The sequence below is a fragment of the Hesperophylax consimilis genome, chromosome 30, assembly GCF_061612785.1.
Source record: "Hesperophylax consimilis isolate HC1 chromosome 30, BYU_Hcon_1.0, whole genome shotgun sequence".
Classification (NCBI taxonomy): domain Eukaryota; kingdom Metazoa; phylum Arthropoda; class Insecta; order Trichoptera; family Limnephilidae; genus Hesperophylax; species Hesperophylax consimilis.
The window spans coordinates 12,750,396-12,770,480 of record NC_142865.1 but is presented as its reverse complement, the minus strand read 5'-3'; the positions used below and the strand labels follow the sequence as shown (position 1 = coordinate 12,770,480).

At 33.7% G+C, this 20,085-nt stretch overlaps 1 protein-coding gene across 1 annotated transcript in view; it reads left to right on the top strand.

Moving 5' to 3' along the window:
* The window catches only part of LOC149409659 (heterogeneous nuclear ribonucleoprotein L-like), a 121,455-nt gene that overhangs the window by 49,069 nt on the left and 52,301 nt on the right, over positions 1-20,085 (top strand). Inside the window, exon 3 of the mRNA XM_089649639.1 lies at positions 15,249-15,300. Coding sequence (XP_089505765.1) covers positions 15,249-15,300 — 52 coding nt within the window. The remainder of the gene's footprint in view (positions 1-15,248; positions 15,301-20,085) is intronic.

Here is a 20,085-nt window from a genome sequence, read left to right as displayed (position 1 = left end):
TGTACATATGTTTTGTAACATGGCAAGGAAATAAAGTATCATCATATTATTCTAGACTCTCGTTTCGTGCAAATATATTATTTACTTATAGGAAAGTCTCATTTAATTTATTTATTTATTGTGTAGTTCAATTTCGTTTAATTTTATGAAAAAAAATATAAAACCCAAGACCATTTTTGTATTTCATTATTAATATATTTTTATGACATTAAAGAAAAAAAAGCATGTCTGTGGAAATAAGTAGTAATTATTGTATAATAATTATTACTTATTATATTCTAAATTATATTCTAAATTATTTTGATTTATTATATGATGCTTATAATTAGTTTGACTGTTTGAGATGACATTGTTAATTTATATAACAAATATTCGTTTTTGTCGTCTCCTGTAAAGTTTTCATTTTGTGAGTTGAAGGGTTTTGCCAACCACAGTCGATATGTTATTTAAAAATGCCTGAAAATAATAAAAATTTAATTGAATTCTTTCTTAAATAATAAGATTTTATATAAGTCCCATTTACTAAAAACTGAATGTCACCCTATCTGTCTTTATTATCTACTTTGCTTCTTCTTTTGAATAATGATTAGTTATGGTTCAAATATTGTTACAATATACTGTCAAATTACCCATCTGGTAACACATCTAATACTTATTTTTTTCTTTAATTTTGAAATATTTTGTGTTTGTATGTAGAATTAATTTATGTTTGTGATTACTCTTATGTTTGCTTCACTATAGTGTAAATTGTTAACCTCGATACAGGCTCAGTCCTAGTGAGGTTGATTTTTATGCGAAAAAAAAAGTGTTTTATGGATAGTGAGATGCAATAAATAAATAAATAAATAAAATTGAACATCTCCCTTTTTTTCTTCATCGTTAAAAAAGTTTGTAAAAATAAGGATACTATAGTATACGTCAGTTCAGGTTTCGCCTATATGTTTACGGTACAGTCGACATTTCGCCGTCGATAACTTAACTTTCCGCCCGCCTTGCAGCCCATGACATTATTCCGCTATTTAAAAACTTCCTAATATTACGTGACACCCTGTTGTGAAATTGAATCCGAGACTATACCTAACTTTACCAACTTTCAAAAGTTAGGGCATCCAGTTTCGGAGATTAGCTTCTTGGTTTTTTACGTGTATCGGAATATTCGAAAATATCGCTGGTATTTGTTCTAAAATAATTTTCTGTTAAAATATTGTATACTTAGTATGTAGCAAGGAATTTTATCGCTTGTGTGAATTCTTCACACAATCAGTTCCAATTTTGAATATGACCCCTTAATTCAAAGCAAATTTGAGTTCTTTAAACCATAATTCAGACGGGACTAACGTACAGCACAGACAACCAAAATTATTACTCGTGTTTGAAAATTTTGAAAAACTTACATTATTGCTTGTCTGAATTCTTCACAGTTTCACGACAATTGGATATCAAAGCAAATTTGAGTGAATTGAACCAGAGTTTATTCAGGACCAACGCACAGCACAGACATTAGTATGTTTGATTGGTGATGGCAGGTGTTTTTTAAGGTGTCTCTTTTTTAAAAATTTTTTTTTATTAATAATTTCTTTTGTTACATGCATAAAAATATATTTACAAAAATCAAGTATTACATTATTGAAATTATTATAGTATTACAAAAAGCATTTCGTTCACAGGTAAAGAAGGTACTATAAAAAATAAAAAAAGGTGGCTTTACGATAAGAAAAATAAAATGATACAATTAAATAAAAAATATAATAGAATAGTATGCATATATACCAAAAAAAAATCCCACATAGGCATCGCCATTTCGTGGGTATACTTATTTTGTTTAGTGCAGTTTATAAAACAAACAATTCCGTTTTTACAAAATTATAATTAAGAAAAAAAGGTTAAAAAATAGAAAAATTAAGGATTTGTAAATTTACAAAAGGTAGGATGTTATAGCAGGTGAGTATTTGTGTCAATGGTAGTGATCCAAGTCTTTATTACATTTTTGTATATGCTGTAAGACGATATATTTTTAGATCTAATTTCTATAGTCTGATAGAGTGCATTGTGCATATGAGCTAACCGTTAGAGTTCCTCAAAATAAATGAAAACTTTTTTGTTTAATTTAATTTTATAGAGGCGTACCTCAAGGTTGGTTCATGGTACTTCTTTCTTTCAAAACTTTTATATTGTGTTGCATCCTTTCCCAGCTTTCTCTGCATTATTTTCCATTGCACTTTTGCAACACGTTCTTTTCTTCTTTATATATTTTCTATTACACTTTAGCGAAATGTACCGTAAGTATGTGTGAAGAAAATTCCTCGTGGAACGGCTATGGAAAACGCTACAGAAAGTACTTTGGAGAATGCCTAGACGCTATAGGGGAAATGTCGCACCAAGTAAAGCACTGGGTAAAAGCTAAAGCTGATATCTGCGAAGTTTCAGAGAATATACAATATGGAAAAAGAGTTTGCGGAGGAAGTTTTGAGTTATTGCACCGTTTCTTTAGTAGATGCAGAGGATGCTTGCGGTTTGTAAGAAAATGCTGCCCTTCTTGTGATGTTTATAACTTCCAGACCTCTTTTAGTTACAAAATTTATATGATATTCGTCTTAGTTATTATAAATAATACGGAGGGATAAGAACTGGTTAGTAGAAAACGTTGCACATAATTACGCGCATGCGTACTTTGTATACCGGCCGTAATACTGCAGTATTAGTGGCTTACAGATTTTTAGACCCCACGATTAGGGAGTATTACTATCGTATTAAGCCGGAGATCACGGACTTTGTTAACAATCTGGTTGATTAGACAAATATCGATCTGTCGCGCAATGAACACGTAAAAAAACAGTAATACCCTTTGGCAGCACTATCAGAGGAATATGTTAAATCGAAACATCGATTTACCAAAGCAGTTACGGAACGCATAATCAAATTGGCCAAATTTTGAAGCAATTCATCGACAGTGACATCGCAAATATTTTCTGAAGAAACGTGAAGTTAACTGCTAAACGCGAAATGCAAAAATGATGGTGTCTTTGAGGATTAGAACAAAGTGGTGCCCGTCTTCATAAATAGTAAAAAATCTTGCATGAATAGTAAATATGTTAACCCGAGCAGTATACGCCCCTCTTCGCCGTATATCTATACCAGGGCTGCAGCGGCGTATTCGGAACTTTTTTGTAAGTAAGACTGTATATGTTTGATGAATCAATTGCATCTAATTACACTGTCTGACATACAACCACGTCTGAAGAATTATTTCAGACTTGGTTTATTACATAGAGTCAGTCATTAACAATTAAATTGACAGCCCTGCCATCAATTCAATAGATTATTTTTTAAAATTGTTTTTTTTTGTACGTTTTTAAAGACATTTGTAAAATTATAAAAATACAAGGTTTTCCAATAAGAGGTATTATTTTGATATTCAAAGAGCTATCGAGAGATGATTAATGATTTTTTATGGCCGGAATTGGATGGTATTGATCTGGATAACGTTTACTTTCAACAAGACGGCTTTACGTACCACACAAGCAACGAAACCATTGATCTTTTACGGGAAAAGTTTCCGGATCGTATTATATCTCGAAGAGGTGATCACAATTGGCCACCGAGATCTTGAGATCCGAGACCTTGCGACTTCTTCCTTTGGGGCCACGTGAAAGAGAAGGTCTACGCCAACAGCCCAGCGTCGATTCAAGACCTCAAAGATGAAATTCGCGAGACTATCGAGGACATAAGGCAGCCACTTTGCGATTTGGTAATGGAAAATTTCATGTAAAGGATATGGTCCTGTAGGCGTGGTCGTGGTGGTCATTTGACTGATGTTATTTTTCACTATTACGGCATATCTTTCTCTTTATAATGAAATAATCATTCGGTCATATATATTAAAAAAATGGCATTTTTCTTTGAATATTAAAATAACACCTCTTATTGGAAAACCCTGTATATACAATGGTTATATCAACTACACTAGTAGTAACGGAGCTTGCCTTTTAAATATATTTTCATTGATACTAAACATGTAGGTATACGAATTGATTCTGTTAAATAGTAAAATTGCTCTGCCCACCATTAGCTAGTCCTGCAGGCTGGGAGATAAACAGTCTATGCTGTCGGTGTGACATAGAAATGAATACTCTCCACGATAACCGATTTTTCAAACCATCCACGAATCATTCCGAACAAATGTGTAGCAATGTGTACATCTCTTCTGACTTGTAGATGGTTCATTCCAAGCATGCCCAAAAGAAAGCTTGTAAGATAGAGCTAAGTGTAAGTAGATATACTCCCCCACCGAGAGAATTGTCGCCAATATTAAATTCCACATACCGACGAGGAACACAAGACAAAGTGTAACATTTTTTTGCAATACGTACACAACCAACTATCAGACACACTCACTAACCAATAGAATGCATGATCTAGGCAACAAGTTTAGGGGCACTATTGATATATTTATAGCGATAAGCTTAATCTGTACCAGCACTGAATCTTAAAAATTATAGTAGCGTAGGTAATTTAGTTTTAGTTATTTGTCTTATATATCTAGTATTGATTTAGTTTATATTTTATTTTATGTTACTGTTTCACCAATATTTTTTTGATATTTATTTTTATATATTTATTTAGATATATTTTTATCAGTTTTACATCACTTCAACCATTAAAATCTATTTTGTCTAATTATCGATAGCTTATTAGGTATATTCTTTTCTTATATGATCTATGTAAAATCCCACCTGGGCAAATAAAATCACGTTTGAATAAAATAAGAATTTTAGTGGAAAAGCCTACAAATTTATCGCTATCGAATATATAAAGGGTTGTTTTTTCAAAATTACATAAAATTTTTAGGATTTTTTTATTATTTCGGTTCATTCTATCGTCACGTTTATGGTAAATACTCATCTGTTGATTCTCTGCCCACGCCTGCGGGGAAATGATGAAGAGGTGGAAGGCTTTGAATTTCCTTCGTAGAATGATCTCCTCACTTCTTTTCGTTCCAAGATATCTTTTCACCATCATAAAGAGTTCTTTTTCTGATTCTCAGCGCTTCTAAAACATAACACTTATGTAACCATGTCCGGAAACTCGTAGTACAAACGGGAAACTGGCTAATCTACGCGTGCACGTCTACAATAATGCTGGATTCAATTAACACGCAAAATTTAATATTTATATTTAAACGCGAAGGTGGAGAGCGAACATGGAAGCACCTCGTAGGGTGTGATAACCATGGCAGTTAGGAATAGAGTAAATCGGTTCGGGCTTGCTCGGCCCGTCGCGTCGCGGTGTTGGAGACCGTTTCAGTTATTAAGTCCACTATTAGTGGACAAGTCGCGAATAGAAGGTACTGGCACTGTAAGATCGCTGCTGTTTTCGCTTTCCACAGTCTGTTTCATAGAGCGAACGTTGAAGTTCATTCAAATTTGTATTTCTTTCGCATATAAAGCCTGCTAGATGAGATCGGACCCCAGCTTAACTTAATAAAACAGAAGATAAAAAAATAACAGGCTTGGTTAGGTCAGGTTTGGCTAGGCTAGGCTACGCTACGCTAGGCCAGGCTGGGCTGGGCTGGGCTGGGCTGGGCTGGGCTGGGCTGAGTTAGGTTAAGATAGGTTAGGTTAGGTTAGGTTAGGTTAGGTTAGGTTAGATTAGATTAGATTAGATTAGATTAGATTAGATTAGATTAGATTAGATTAGATTAGGTTAGGTTAGGTTAGGTTGGGTTAAGTTATGTTATGTTAGATTAGGATAGTTTTAGGTTACGTTAGGTTTAGTTTAGGTTAGTTTTAGGTTAGGTTATTTTTAGTTTAGGTTAAGTTAGGTTAGTTTTAGGTTAGGTTAGGTTAGGTTTAGTTAGGTTAGGTTAGATTAGATTAGGTTAGGTTAAGTTACGTTACGTTAGATTAGGATAGTTTTTGGTTACGTTAGGTTTGGTTTAGGTTAGTTTTAGGTTAGGTTATTTTTAGTTTAGGTTAAGTTAGGTTAGTTTTAGGTTAGGTTAGGTTAGGTTAGGTTTAGTTTAGGTTAGTTTTATGTTAGGTTATTTTTAGTTTAGGTTAAGTTAGGTTAGTTTTAGGTTAGGTTAGGTTAGGTTAGGTTTAGTTAAGTTAGGTTAGATTAGATTAGGTTAGGTTAAGTTACGTTACGTTAGATTAGGATAGTTTTAGGTTACGTTAAGTTTGGTTTAGGTTAGTTTTAGGTTAGGTTATTTTTAGTTTAGGTTAAGTTAGGTTAGTTTTAGGTTAGGTTATGCTGTTGTTTGTTTTCTTTTCTCATCTTCTATTTTCCTTATCTTTTCTTCGATGTTATGGTTTGTCATGGATCCGTCCCACATAGAGGTAGTCGTGTGCGCGCCCCGCTTTGAGAGCTGGTGGTCTGGCCACGGCCCGCGGCTGTATTTTCTCATCTGGCTCTCCCCACTATCAGCGCCGTGTATTTAGTGCGCGCTACGTGCTCGCCTGCGAGGCTCTCATCCCGGATCTTAGAGCAGCGAGGAGGAAGCGAGAATTACACATCTCTCAGTTCATTACATCCATCTATTGTCAGTATTGTTGAATGTTCATGGAAATTCCGTATATGATACATTAGTTACAAATGTTTGCATAAACTTTACTTTTCTCTTTTCTTTGCATAATTTGGTATTTGACTGTCCTGAAACGGGAATCCTTCCTAGTTGGACAGTGAAAATCATAAAATGTAATCAATATTATAAAAAATATATTTTTTTTTATATATGTGTTGTCTTAAATAGCTAACATTATTTAATTTTGGAAATTTTACAATTTTTATGTAAATTTGTACATATTTTGAAAAAAAACCACGTTTAACATTTCTTATATATGTAGAATCTGTTACTTCGTTACGTTACGTTGCGGAAACTATGCTTACCTACCTACCTGAAACTCGAAGCATAATAATTACTTTTTTTTTCTCTGTGTCTCTACAATAGTTCTTCTTTCCATTTGTTTACAATTGGTCTCCATTTGGTTACCACAGGTTTGTCCTTTCTTAAATAATAAAATTTTGTAAAACCATTTGCTAAAAACTGAATGTCACCCTAGCTGTCTTTATTGTATACTTGTTTCTTCTTGGGAATAATGAATTATAAGTAGTTATGGTTCAAATATTGTTACAATATACTGTCAAATTACCCATTTGGTAACTCATCAAATATATATTTTTTTCTTTATTTTTGAAATATTTTGTGTTTGTATGTTGTATTACTGTATGTTTGTGATTACTCTATGTTTGCTTCACTCAAATGTAAATTGTTAACCTCGATACAGGCTTAGTTCCATTGAGTTTAATTTTTATGACAAAAAACGTGATTTATGTATAGTGTATAGTTTGTCTACTACATGCATAATAAACAAATAAAATGCCACAAACAAATTAACTAATCACGCCGTTTCACGGAGGGGTAGGCAGAGTGGATGGACCGCCACATGACTCAGTCTTAGCACATACTTCTAGCTTTATTCACATTCTTGCACTATTCGGTTATTACTACGTATTATTCTGATCCTAACATTACATACATCGAGTATTTGATTCGATTTGATTTGATGTCCTCTAAGATCGTCCCCGTCTTTTTCCACCATTCACATTTTAGTCGTGTATTTCCATTTTTGATATAATGGGCACTTTTATTATTTTACTGTGTTTTATTTCTTCGTTACGTGTGAGGTAGATTTATGCTAATGATTTCATGTTTTCTTTGGATAAGCAGACATATGTACTTCGTTTGTCTCATTTTCAACAGCTCTTAAACACTATTATGTAATAAAGAACTGAAGCATTATTGTGATAAAGAATGTACGTTTTATTTTGTTGTGTTTGAGCCGTTGCCGTGCCGTAACGTAGGTATTATTATAAAGACGCCCAAAAATATATAACCAAGCGTAGTCCACAACTTTTAGTCCATATTCCTCCTGCCGCAGTGCTAGCGACAGTTTTAACGTTCAAGACATGATTTACCGCCTTTCAAAGTGTCACTGCTTCTATTTTTTCTACTTCTTTTTTCCTTCTCAACAAACCATGTGCCACCCCCTCCCCACTGACTCCGGTGGTTTTTCATTCCGCATTTTCTTAAACGTTATTTATGTTTACTCCGCTCTCCACAGGCTAAACGCTTTGGACAGTATCATTCCAACATCTCGGCACGTATTGAGGGTGCCGCGCTGTTAAATTCATGTAATGTAGATGTAAGGGATGATAAGGTATGGCCTATAAAACGTACAAATGTTAATTCCACTATCGGAGACATTAGTAAACACGCATTTTAATGCCTAAACAGTTTATCTAGTTAAACTAGAGTTGTTGATTTTAAATCACCGGTTAATTGCTTGGTCAAATGCGTTGGGTTCTCACTGTGGAGTCGCGGGTTCAATCCTAGATAAGTTATTCATCATTGCACAAGCAACATTTTCCCACTCAATTTTTTATACCCACTTTAGCTTCACAAACAACATATGTTTTAAAAATAATAATTACTAACTCTAAATAAATTGAACTAAATTAACTCATCATCAAATTAACAAAATAGTTCATATCCTTATTAGATATGTGCTACACTCGTTAAATGTGAAATACATATTTACGCTGAATTGTTGTTTTGAATTTGAAAAGCATATTTACGCTAGGGTTCCAGTGTTGAATTTGAAAAACATATTTACGCTAGGGTTCCAGTGTAGAATTTGAAAAAAATATTTACGTTAGGGTACCAGTGTTGAATTTGAAAAACATATTTACGTTAGGGTTCCAGTGTTGAATTTGAAAAAAATATTTACGTTAGGGTACCAGTGTTGAATTTGAAAAACATATTTACACTAAGGTTCCAGTGTTAAATTTCAGTATTTCTCAATTCATATTTTGGGTCTTCGATTGAATCTAAGATTAGTTATCTATGCAATTTTTTTTTAAAGTTTGTCGTTTGGTGGAGGGCTTTAAAAAGAAACACGATGTTATAGGGCTAATAACAGCTCAGATGAAGACACAATTTATTATCGCTTGCTGTTATAAATCACAGTCGCAGAGAATCACACTGTTTCATTTAATGTTACCTCATTCTGTACATGTGGAATTTCAAATTCCTGTCCCGGTATAGTTTTGCTATTCAAGCCTCGAAGGATGAATATTCGATGAGTACACGACCTGTCACTTAGAGGCGCATTACCAAACAAACCCCACTGGAGTGCTGCTACTTGCCATACGGTTTAGACCAGAAGGTCGTTCGTGATCGACCCGATCATTGTGACCCGATCACGAACCACCAATGATCGATCAGGTCACTTTTCAAAAAAAGATTCTAATCGACTTCCGTGACGGGTGTGGCGATTGACCACAGATCTAAACATTTTTGTGTTACACATCATTAAATGTGCACATTTTATTTCATTAACCACTTACTACTCGGTTTTTTCAACAAAAATGAAACTAAAAACAACAGGTCATTTTATTTTTTATAAAGAGTTAACATAATTTAAAATTGGCCGTTCAAAAAAAAAACAAAACAGAAGCAAAAAAAAAATAAATAAAATAAGCACATTCAAAAAAATAAAACAAGACTAACTATATATAATAAAAAATAAAATCAAAAAAAAAAATGGCGAGCGCAGTTCTTTTGTTTATACAAGTCAAAAGACGCGAGCAGTGTTCGGGTTGTCGCGTTACGATACACGCACCGTCCGCGAACACCGCTCGTTCAAAAGCATTAAGTGGTTAATTAAATAAAGATGGTAGATACCTAAAATATGTTGATATTCCAGCCAGGAACCAAGGTCGATTTCAGATTATTTATCTCTATATTTCTATGAACGAGACTCGACATTTTATCATGTTTAAAGACCGATCAAAGATCGGGTTCTTTTAACCCGATCACCTCGCCAGTGGGTTGTGTAAATTGATTGATCGACCCAGGACTAGTCTGTTTATCTTGTTTTTAAATTCTTGCTATGTTCCCAAAACGTGGTTTCTGTGCTTTGTATGCGTAGTAATTTTTAAGCACGCTACAAAAGATTCTCAGTTTTAGTGAAATAAGTGACCTTTCTTTAGTTAGGGCAAAAATTGACATAATAACAAATACATACACATTTAGGTTCTAGTCATTGTGGTCAAGTGGTGTGTGATCTAAAAAGAAGGATTATTATTAGGAATTTTTTTTTCTCTAATACTGTCGACGGGTGAGCTCTGGCAGTATGACATTTGGTCATACTGCCAGATATGACATATCATAGGTATGTCTATATGCGGACGCATGGAACCTATCCTAGGTTCATGCACCATATCGACTTACTTGAGGAAACTAATTCTGTGAGTCTGGAAACTAGGCGGAAAGCAAGTCTAGCTATTATGTCTTTAATTTGGAACAATTTTATCGATAACCCATTCCTCTTGAGATGCTATGATTTATATGTACCAGACCATTACAGCCGAGGTCGATACCATGACTTATTCAGAGTACCAAAAGGCAAAACCGACGTCCTGGCAAAGCATAGCATGACGAGGGGAGTGGTGCTATTGAACGAACTAGCAAAGAATTTAGATGTAAGTGACTGTTCTCTAAATCAGTGCTCCGCAACCGGTGTGCCGCGGCACACTGGTGTGCCGTGAGCCGGACACAGGTGTGCCGCGGGCAAATTCAATGTATTTGACATTTTAAAATATTTCATTATGTATTTAATACACAATGAGAAAATATTTTTCATAATATTGTCTATTTTTCATTGTCTGCAGATACTGTTAAAAGACGTATTCACAATATATTAGAAACACTGATTAGAAAACTGTTATTGGCTGCACTTCAGATCAACGAAACAACCGATATTAAAAATAAAGCACAGTTGACAGCTATTGTACTTTTCGTTGATGAATTGATTAGTTTGACTTTATTAAAGAACATTATTTATTTTGTAAGGAGGTTCCAGAGCGAACTACCAGTGAAGAATTTTTTCAAGTAACCGATGATTTCTTCAAAATATATAATATTAAATGGAGCAATTGTATTGCTGTTTGCACGGATGGCGCTGCGGCAATGACGGGTAGTAAAAAGGGTTTTGTCTCTTGTGTAAAACAAAAAAAAATCCAACGTTACAATTTACACACTGCTGCATACATCGAGAAGCATTTATGGTCAAAAATTTACCGGAGGAACTTTTAAACACGATGAATGAATGCATTAAAATTGTAAACATAATTAAATCAAGAGCCCTAAACTCGCGAATCTTCTGGAATAATGTGCAGAAATGTATCCCGAGGCAAAGTTTTGGCTAGATTGTTTGAGCTTCGTCACGAGGTGTGTGAGTTTTTTTTAACTCAAAATATTCCCAAAATATATCAGCACCTCGATGATAATTACTGGATAGCCAAACTTGCATACGTGGCTGATATATTCGAGCATTTGAATGAACTTAATAACGAACTTTGGCAGAAAGAGTTGCAAAAAGGATGTTTGGAAATGTACCAAAGGATCAATCATAGTACAATTGAAAACAAACAATCAACTGTGGATCTGGCACAACAACATTTAAGTATGCTTCAGCAGAAATTTGGTCAGTATTTTTATTCCACTAATACGGAACAATACTATTGGATTCGAAAACCTTTTGCAACCAATGCAATAAATTCTACGGAAGCACTCTGCCTCTGCAAATTCGAGTGGAATTTACAGATTTTAATAATGACATGACATTAATACTTCACTTCTCCGAAGATCAATTAGATGTTTTCTGGATTTACGTTAAAAAGAATATCCTCACATTTCCGTGAAAGCATTCTTAACACTACTTCCATTTTCAACAACATATTTATGTGAGCAAAGTTTTTCAACGCTTGTATTAATTAAAAATGATAGGCGGTCATGCTTAAAAGGTCTTGACCAAGAACTTCGGGTGGGGCTGTCAAAAATCGAGCCGAATATAAAACTTGTGTTCATTGAAACAAGCGCAGGATAATTTAACAATTAATCGCTCATTATTTTATTATTATTTTTTTAATAATTATTAAGATTGCATAAAAATAAATATGTTATATTTATATTTATGTATGTATACTTTTCAAATAAAAAACAAGAAATTATTGTAAAATTTGTGTATCAATTAAATATCTATATATTTTAGCTTTTGGTGTGCCGCGGAATTCTAGGAAGAAATTTGGTGTGTCGTAGGTGAGAAAAGGTTGCGGAGCACTGCTCTAAATGACCTAAAACAATTATTGAAGAGTCACTTAGCCAAATGCTGGTGTGATGTAAAATTATACTGTATTTTATGATGTAAAATAGTACTGTAACTGGAATGAATGTTCTGTTGTACAATAAAAAATACAAAATAAAAAAATTTACTAAGTTTTTTTTTTTCGATTTTAAGGACTTTTCCTTCTCGAGCTATATAGCTGTTAAATTAATATCCACGAAGAAATTTTCTAAATATTAGTGAAAACCCTATCAAAATCAATTGCGTAGTTTAAAAGAACCAAGCGCACAAACAGACAGACGCGGATAGTTATTTTTTTAATAATATTTAGAGATTCACGCCTTGTAGGGTTTTACATGTATACATCGTTATAGGAGTACAATAATAAGTATATAGTACATAATATAATAAACTGAGTATGAACTATATAAGCAGGTACAATGCAAGTTATCATAGAGAGTTCTGTTGTACAAAAGATTTGTATATAATAACAAGAGTACAAAATAAGTACTTAAGGTACTATTAAAGCAGTAATAACTTTGTTAATATTTATTAAAATGATTACGAACAGTTAGTTGCAAAGCATGTTTGCATTTAAGGCGAAGCTTATTGCCAAATCACTATTTTGATTAATCTTTATTTACGAATTGGTGTACATTATGAATACCAAAAAATATGCTGTAGGTACATTGAAGATTTTCCTATCGCTTCGCTTGAGTAGATTACAAATAAAAAAAATAAATTACTCAATAAAAAAATATAAATGCGAACTACTTAAAAAAAAAAATTTCAGTAGAAACTGATGAACGCATAAAGGAAACAACTTTTAAAAAATACAGTATTATAGCTAAGATTATCTGTGACAGTTTCACTTGATAAACTTTTTTGCTTTCTTATAACATTATTTACAAAATAAATAAAAACCAGTTTTTTTGCTTGAAATCGAACGTTTCTGGACTCGCGATTTTAATACCTATTACCTACGATATAAGGTACACCAAGAATATACACATTTTTGGCTTGTAGCTTCCGCTTGAAAAACTTTATTATGCCAGATTTCAAGTGTGTTAAAAATGCAACACTTCATTATTGAAATTTATTTAGTTTTTCAAAATTAACAATTATTTGGCTCTTTCGTTTTATCCACTTAATTTTTTCGTGCTTAAGTGTGCGTTCGTGTATCTCTGTAAGAAGTCTTTCAATAATTTTAGTCCTTCAAAGACGTCGAATTGAATCGTCCTTCGAATTAAGGACTCCCATTTCAATCGTTCATCTTTCTAAATTTTACTACAATCGCCATATCAAACTTGTAGGTACTGTCATTGGCTAGAGACAGATACTGAATATTTTACTCGAATAATTATTTTAATTTTTTTAACTTCTTGCATTTCTTCCACGTTTCTAATACTTTAAATGCTAATCATCAATTTTTTAAACATACGAGAATGCTAAAAGGTCTGTTAATTCCATTAAATATTATCTTTGTCATTAAATATTATTATTTATTATTCTGTCAAGAAATTAACGCTCCAAAGACCGGACAATAAGTTTACATTTTAAAGAAACCCGCGCAATCTTTCAATTGTTTCTTTTATACCAGTCCACCGCAGCTTTTCTTCTCTGTTGGGTGGAAAAAAACCTTCCTTCCCTTTGTCTCTGCTCCTTCTAATGCGATATCTGCCCCTTTGTTAGCTGGCGCAATTAAGATAAAATTCTAGAGGGGAGGGGTGGGAAAATAGGGTTCTGGTTAAAATTGATAATCATATGATGCTTTTTGAGCTCTTTGTGTTTCTGTCAGCAAGTCAAGATTTTCTGTGCCACTCGAATGTTGCGATTCCAAACACTTATCGAATTTTCAGATCGTATTGCTTTATTCACTTCTTCATATAACATTGCAATCGTGAAAGAGTTTTTGAAGTTATACCCACACGAACTGAGTGTTGAAGGAACACTTTTTATTAGATCTAACTCTTTTGGTGTTTTAAAATGCAAGAGAATTATTTTTCTGAAATCAACTGTTAATGTAAACGTTTAAATGGTCGGCAATACGGTAATTTAATTTACCTCTAGTAGAAATCTGCATGTTGGTGAAACTAATATTGATTCGAGACTTAACTAATTGTAAACTAAGACACTGTACGTAAAATGCAGCATATTATTTCATGTTAACCAGAAGTGGCTCGTTACTGAAATTGCCCGCACTTAATTTAACTTTTAAAATGTACCTAGTATCTAATATAGGCAAGTTAATTAGTGGGGGTACTTGCAATTGATTCACTTCACTAACTTACTATTTGTAAAAAAATTACTGCTTCATCGGGGTTCGCAAAATCATCTTGATAGTAAAGGACACCCAATTCACGCATCGCTGAAAATTTCGCAAACCGTTTAAAATCACTGTGCACTAGTGCCAGTGTGTGAATGTTATAGCGCTAACATTGTAAATTGGTATTCCTTAACGAATTCAGCGGCATTGAATTACGCATTGTAGAAGAAGTCGGAGACCCCCGAAGAAGACATGTCAAGAGTCAAAATAATATGAGAGTGTATGATACTATGTATGAATGTGAATGAGGTAAGGAGTGTCTGCCAAGACCGAGTTGTTTGGCGGTCCGTCCTCTCTGCCCACCCCTGCTGGGAAACGGCGTGATTGTTAGTTAGTTATATAAAATTGATCAGTTTAGTTACGTAACATATTTACCACTTTCATAATATTCCCTTTGGTCAACCCTGAATATCAAAATTAGGGCGCTGACCCCTGTGAAGCTGTGAATGGTTTGTTTGCTTTTACAAAAGTAAAAATGCAAAACAAAGCGATGAAAACAACTTGCGTAATGCTTATAAGTTTTGACCCTTTGTGTATTACTTTTAGAAAGGGATGAATTAAATCCCATTCGAGGTTCTTTACATTTAACCACGTGAAAACTTTCGGTTTATGAAAATACAAAATATTTTTCCTCAAACTTTCACGTAATTCTGGTCACAAAAAAAATTACATGAAAAATGGCATTTAAGTTTTGAGAATATTTTTTTAATAACATTTTATTTGTTTTATTTCAGCCGGAGAGATTGAATGTGTTCAAAAACAATCAAGAGAGCTGGGACTACACAAGTAAGTTTAAATTTTATATTGAATGCTTTAGAATTTATTCTTGTAATAAAAAATCTAGTATCTACAAGTGAAAGGAAATATCAACGACTGAATTTAATTATAATGAGTACCTACATATCACGATAGATCGAACATCACTATGGCTGGTAAAAGTGCGATGCGTACGTCAGTCGCATGCGGTAATTTATAGGTGAAAGAATGAAGAGCTGTAGTGCCACGCGCTGCGTACGAAGACCATCGGTCCAGCTCGTCAGCGTAACGTCGTCGGGCTACCGATGGTACGTCTGGCACTATTTCCAGCTGAAGTGAACTAGGATATACAATTGGATGTTTTATTTACATTTGTATTTGTTGTTGAACAGTTGTTTAGCATTGTACTTAGGTAGGTTTTTCAACGTGTTTAATCTATCATATAAGGCAGCGATGCACAATCTTTTATTGGTAAAGTTAATGTGTAAAGAAGTTTTTCTTATTGCTTCGTCGACGTTGTGCTTTGACGAGCTTTTAAAAAATCAAGGAGAACTGACACCAAAGGTTTCAGTTCAGTTTCCAGTTGTTTCACAGAACTTGAAAAATTCATAAAATTTCGCAGTTAATATCTATTAAAGTTTTGTGAAAGTACTATTCAAGTTATTTATTTAGGGAAATTTTGATCTGAAATCTTTATATCTGCAATATAGGCCAGCCGTCTGTGGCTCTAGTATTCACTCTTGATGAACGTAAAACTAAATAAATCTTATTGTGATTGGAACTACACTTATAATTAATATCTAATCATTCTTCATCTCAACAATCTCTTGCACTCACTGAGAAGTACATTACATATACATAAGCTTTTCAATTTGATGAATTTTTCTAGTTCTGTTAAACAAATGTTCCTAACACACGTATTGTGGAAACAATGATCTAAATATAAAGCGCACATTCACTCCATAAAGAAGGTACCAAACCTTTTTAGCAAAAAATGTAGAATTGTACCGCGGGTTGTGCATCGCTTATATGAAGTTAAATTTGCATATATATTCTGTGCCAAAAATTAACATTGCATGATTTTATTATGTACATAATAACATCTATTAGTTTTACACACTCAAGAAGAGATAACCCGATAGATGTGCTGTTGGCGTGACGGTGTGCCGGACATAGACGAAATTATTTCATGAACGAATCAATTTCATTGGCGTGGGGCCTAGAAGTAGAAAGGTCACACGTAAATTGGCGGTGTCAGTTTCCTTTCGGTTCGGTATACATCACACTTCTTGGCATTATCTATTCGGTGGTTTTACACTGTAACACAAGCTTGTAAAACAATTTGCCAGCACGAGAAATCTACCAGCAAACCAAAAAACAAAATTTCAAAGTAGGAGATTTTCAAATATTGTCAGGTTATTCGTAACCCGGGAGTGTTTGTCTTTCTTTCTAAAAAATTAAGTAAATTAATAATGATAAATGATAATTAATAAATGAGTAATAGTAAAAATAATATCTCTTCTAAAATTTTGTGTTTATTATTTCCAAAAAGACGAATATTCGTCAAATGACACTTATTTTTATAGTTTTTTTATTTGAAGATATAGTCTTTAATAAAAAGTATAAACATAATAAAAATAACGTATTCAAGACCGTATAACGCTTTGTATTTAAAAATATTTTTCTTAATATATTAGCATTTTTCTTAATATATATATTGACGGCCGGCGTGGTCTAGTGGTATACGCTTTTGACTACAGATCCGAAGGTCGCGGGTTCGAACCCGGCGTGCGCAAATAAATTTTATTTGATTAATTTGTGTTATTTCACAATTAATAATTTAAAATAATATATAGTATATTTGCGGCACGTTCCAGAGTGGAAGATACTCTCAGTATCGCCCTGGTGTAAGACCACCATTCAGAATTGAAACGTTGCTTGAAATGGCTTTAGCCGTGTTTGGTGACCAGATCTGAATAGCCAGGTACTTCCCCACCTTCCTCTTCCCCATCTCCCTCCCCTCCCCAATACCCTCAGCCTCACAACATACCCCAATTGGGGATGCCATAGTCTCACTCGCTCCAGACGGGAGCAGTTGGGACTCTTGTGCGGTATTACTGTAAAAAAAAAAAAAAAAAAAAAAAAAAAAAAAAAAAAAAAAAAAAAAGCAGGATCAGTTTCAGTATTTTGAGGTCGCACCGGCTTTATCTTCCCCATATTAGTATGGCGGCCTTGTTTTGAGTAAAGTTTTCGAATACCTACCTACCTACCAATCCTTGTGATTTTGCCCTCATTAAAAGTTTTCTTTTGAAGGATATGTTCTGAAATACGACTTGTTTAGGGAGAGTTATGTTCAAAAGCATTATTGTTGCGGTGTGCAGAAGGGTTTTAAATAAAAATTATGTGATTTTGACAAATAACCCTGACACCATTTAAAAAATCACGAACTTTGAGAATTAGCACGTATTCAACTGAATTCTAACTTTTTTTTTGTGAATATTGAGATGCTAAATGTTTGATAATTATTTACAAAACAAAGGAAAAAGTGTAATAGCATTGCATTCTCGTCAGTTTATTTTAATATTTTACTTGATCATTGAGAAACTACAAAGTAAAATAAAGTGATATTCTTATTTTTTATTTTGTTTTTATTAACAGAAGAAAGCAAATGATACATATTGAAATAAGTATGTAAGAACAACAGTAAGTGTACAGCAGACAAAGGGTTAATATTTAGAAAATTTCAAAGTACAGGGTTTTCCAATAAGAGGTGTTATTTTGATATTCAATCGTAGAAGATCAGTGGTTTCGTTGCTTGTGTGGCACGTAGCGTCATCTTGTTGAAAGTAAACGTTGTCCAGATCAATACCATCCAATTCCGGCCATAAAAAATCATTAATCATCTCTCGATAGCGCAATCCATTCACCGTGACTGTTGCTCCAGCCTCATTTTCGAAAAAGTAAGGTCCAATGACTCCACCGGACCATAAACCGCACCAAACAGTCACACGTTGAGGATAGAGAGGCTTTTCAATAATAACTTTTGGGTTTTCCGAGCCCCAGATCCGACAATTTTGCTTGGTGACGAAGCCACCGAGGTGGAAATGGGCCTCATCACTCAAGACGATTTGCATTTGATTCACTCAAGTGAATTTTAATAATTTCAATGCGTTGTTGAAGCGTGTATCGTTCCATTTTTATCAATGGCGTAGTTTCTACTTGTCAAATGTCAAAAAATGACAGCTTCAAAAGTAACATCTACCGAAATAGCGGGCTATTCATAATAACACCTCTTATTGGAAAACCCTGTATATACTTTGTTCCAAGCTGTTAATTAATACCTCCCTAATTGAGAATAACTCGTGTTTAGGGAGGGAAATAAATACATCTATTTGAATTTCTCTTTTATTTTCGGGAATGAATTATTGCAAATCTTTGAAGCGGAAATGAACCCACTCTCCGACATCCGAACGAGCTGAAACTCGGCCGATTGACTTGATCTCAATGACAATGCATTCGATCAACTTTTGGTGGTCATCGCGCGGACATACTCGCTTATACGTCTTTTTGAATTTTTCTTTTGTTTTCGGGAATGAATTAATTAAAATCTTTGAAGCGGATAAGCCCGCTTCCCAATATCCGATCGAGCTGGAACTCGGCAGTTAGACTTGCTTTCGATGACAATGCATCTATGCAATCACGTACACGCGAAAATAGATGCATTTCTCTGAAATCGGATGACATTACAGCAGTTAGTATAATAAATAAAATTTTGTAACTGGGAAGAAAGGGTCAAAACTCAGTCAAACCATTTTTTAAAAGGCATTGCAAAATAGATGCATTTAGGTAAAAACTATGTTTTTTACGGGATGCTTTTCTAACTCTTGACAGGCCAAGATGCCCAACAAAACGTCCGTAACCAAGTGGGTCTTCCGACGACCCCATGCATTTTCTGTCTTATAATAATAATAATAATATTTGGCTAATTTATATAGCGCCGTTTTCGTGAGGAATCACCTCAAGGGCGCTGTACAAATATATTTCATAAATAGGTAACACTAGAACTACTGACTTAAAACTAGTGACTTACGTCTGAGACTTATATCTAGAGACTTACGGCTAAGGCCTATAACTACTGTCTTAATAAAATATATATTTACATATATTATGTAGAAACTTGGGCTTTTAAATTATAGAAATCCCAATTATTCAGTCAATTATTAATGGTAATTTATGTATTTGCGCAGGAATACGTAAAATACTAAAATGATGTATGTATGTAAAGTATTTAAGCTAATATAAGGAGGATAGTAATTTTGGGTCCTACCTACTCCCCCACTTGGCTGCGGGATAATTAATACGTTATTTATTTTTCAACATTCTGAAGGTTTTTATAACGGAAGTAAAATAGTGATGTGTTTTAATTTTTCTGGAAACTCAATTTAAATACAAAATGGCTTATCCTGGGATTAATGTTATCCATTCAAAACAATTATGTATGCTACTATTATTATTTTCGGGATGAGTTCATAATCCATTTATTTCTTTTAAATACTACAAACACAGCTTTCTAAATCCCCTAAATCTCTGTCCATTTAAATTTTGACATAATTACATGTTGTTTGTTATTCCAAATGGTCTCATTTCACACCAGTACATAAATATACAAAATTCTATATTTACGGGGGTGGTCTGAAAAGTTTCCGACGTAACAATGAAACAAGGTTTTTTTTATTTATTTTTCTACATAGTCTCCTTGTAACTCTACACTCTTCTCCCAGCGATCTCTTTACCCATCCAAATAGTACTCGGCGT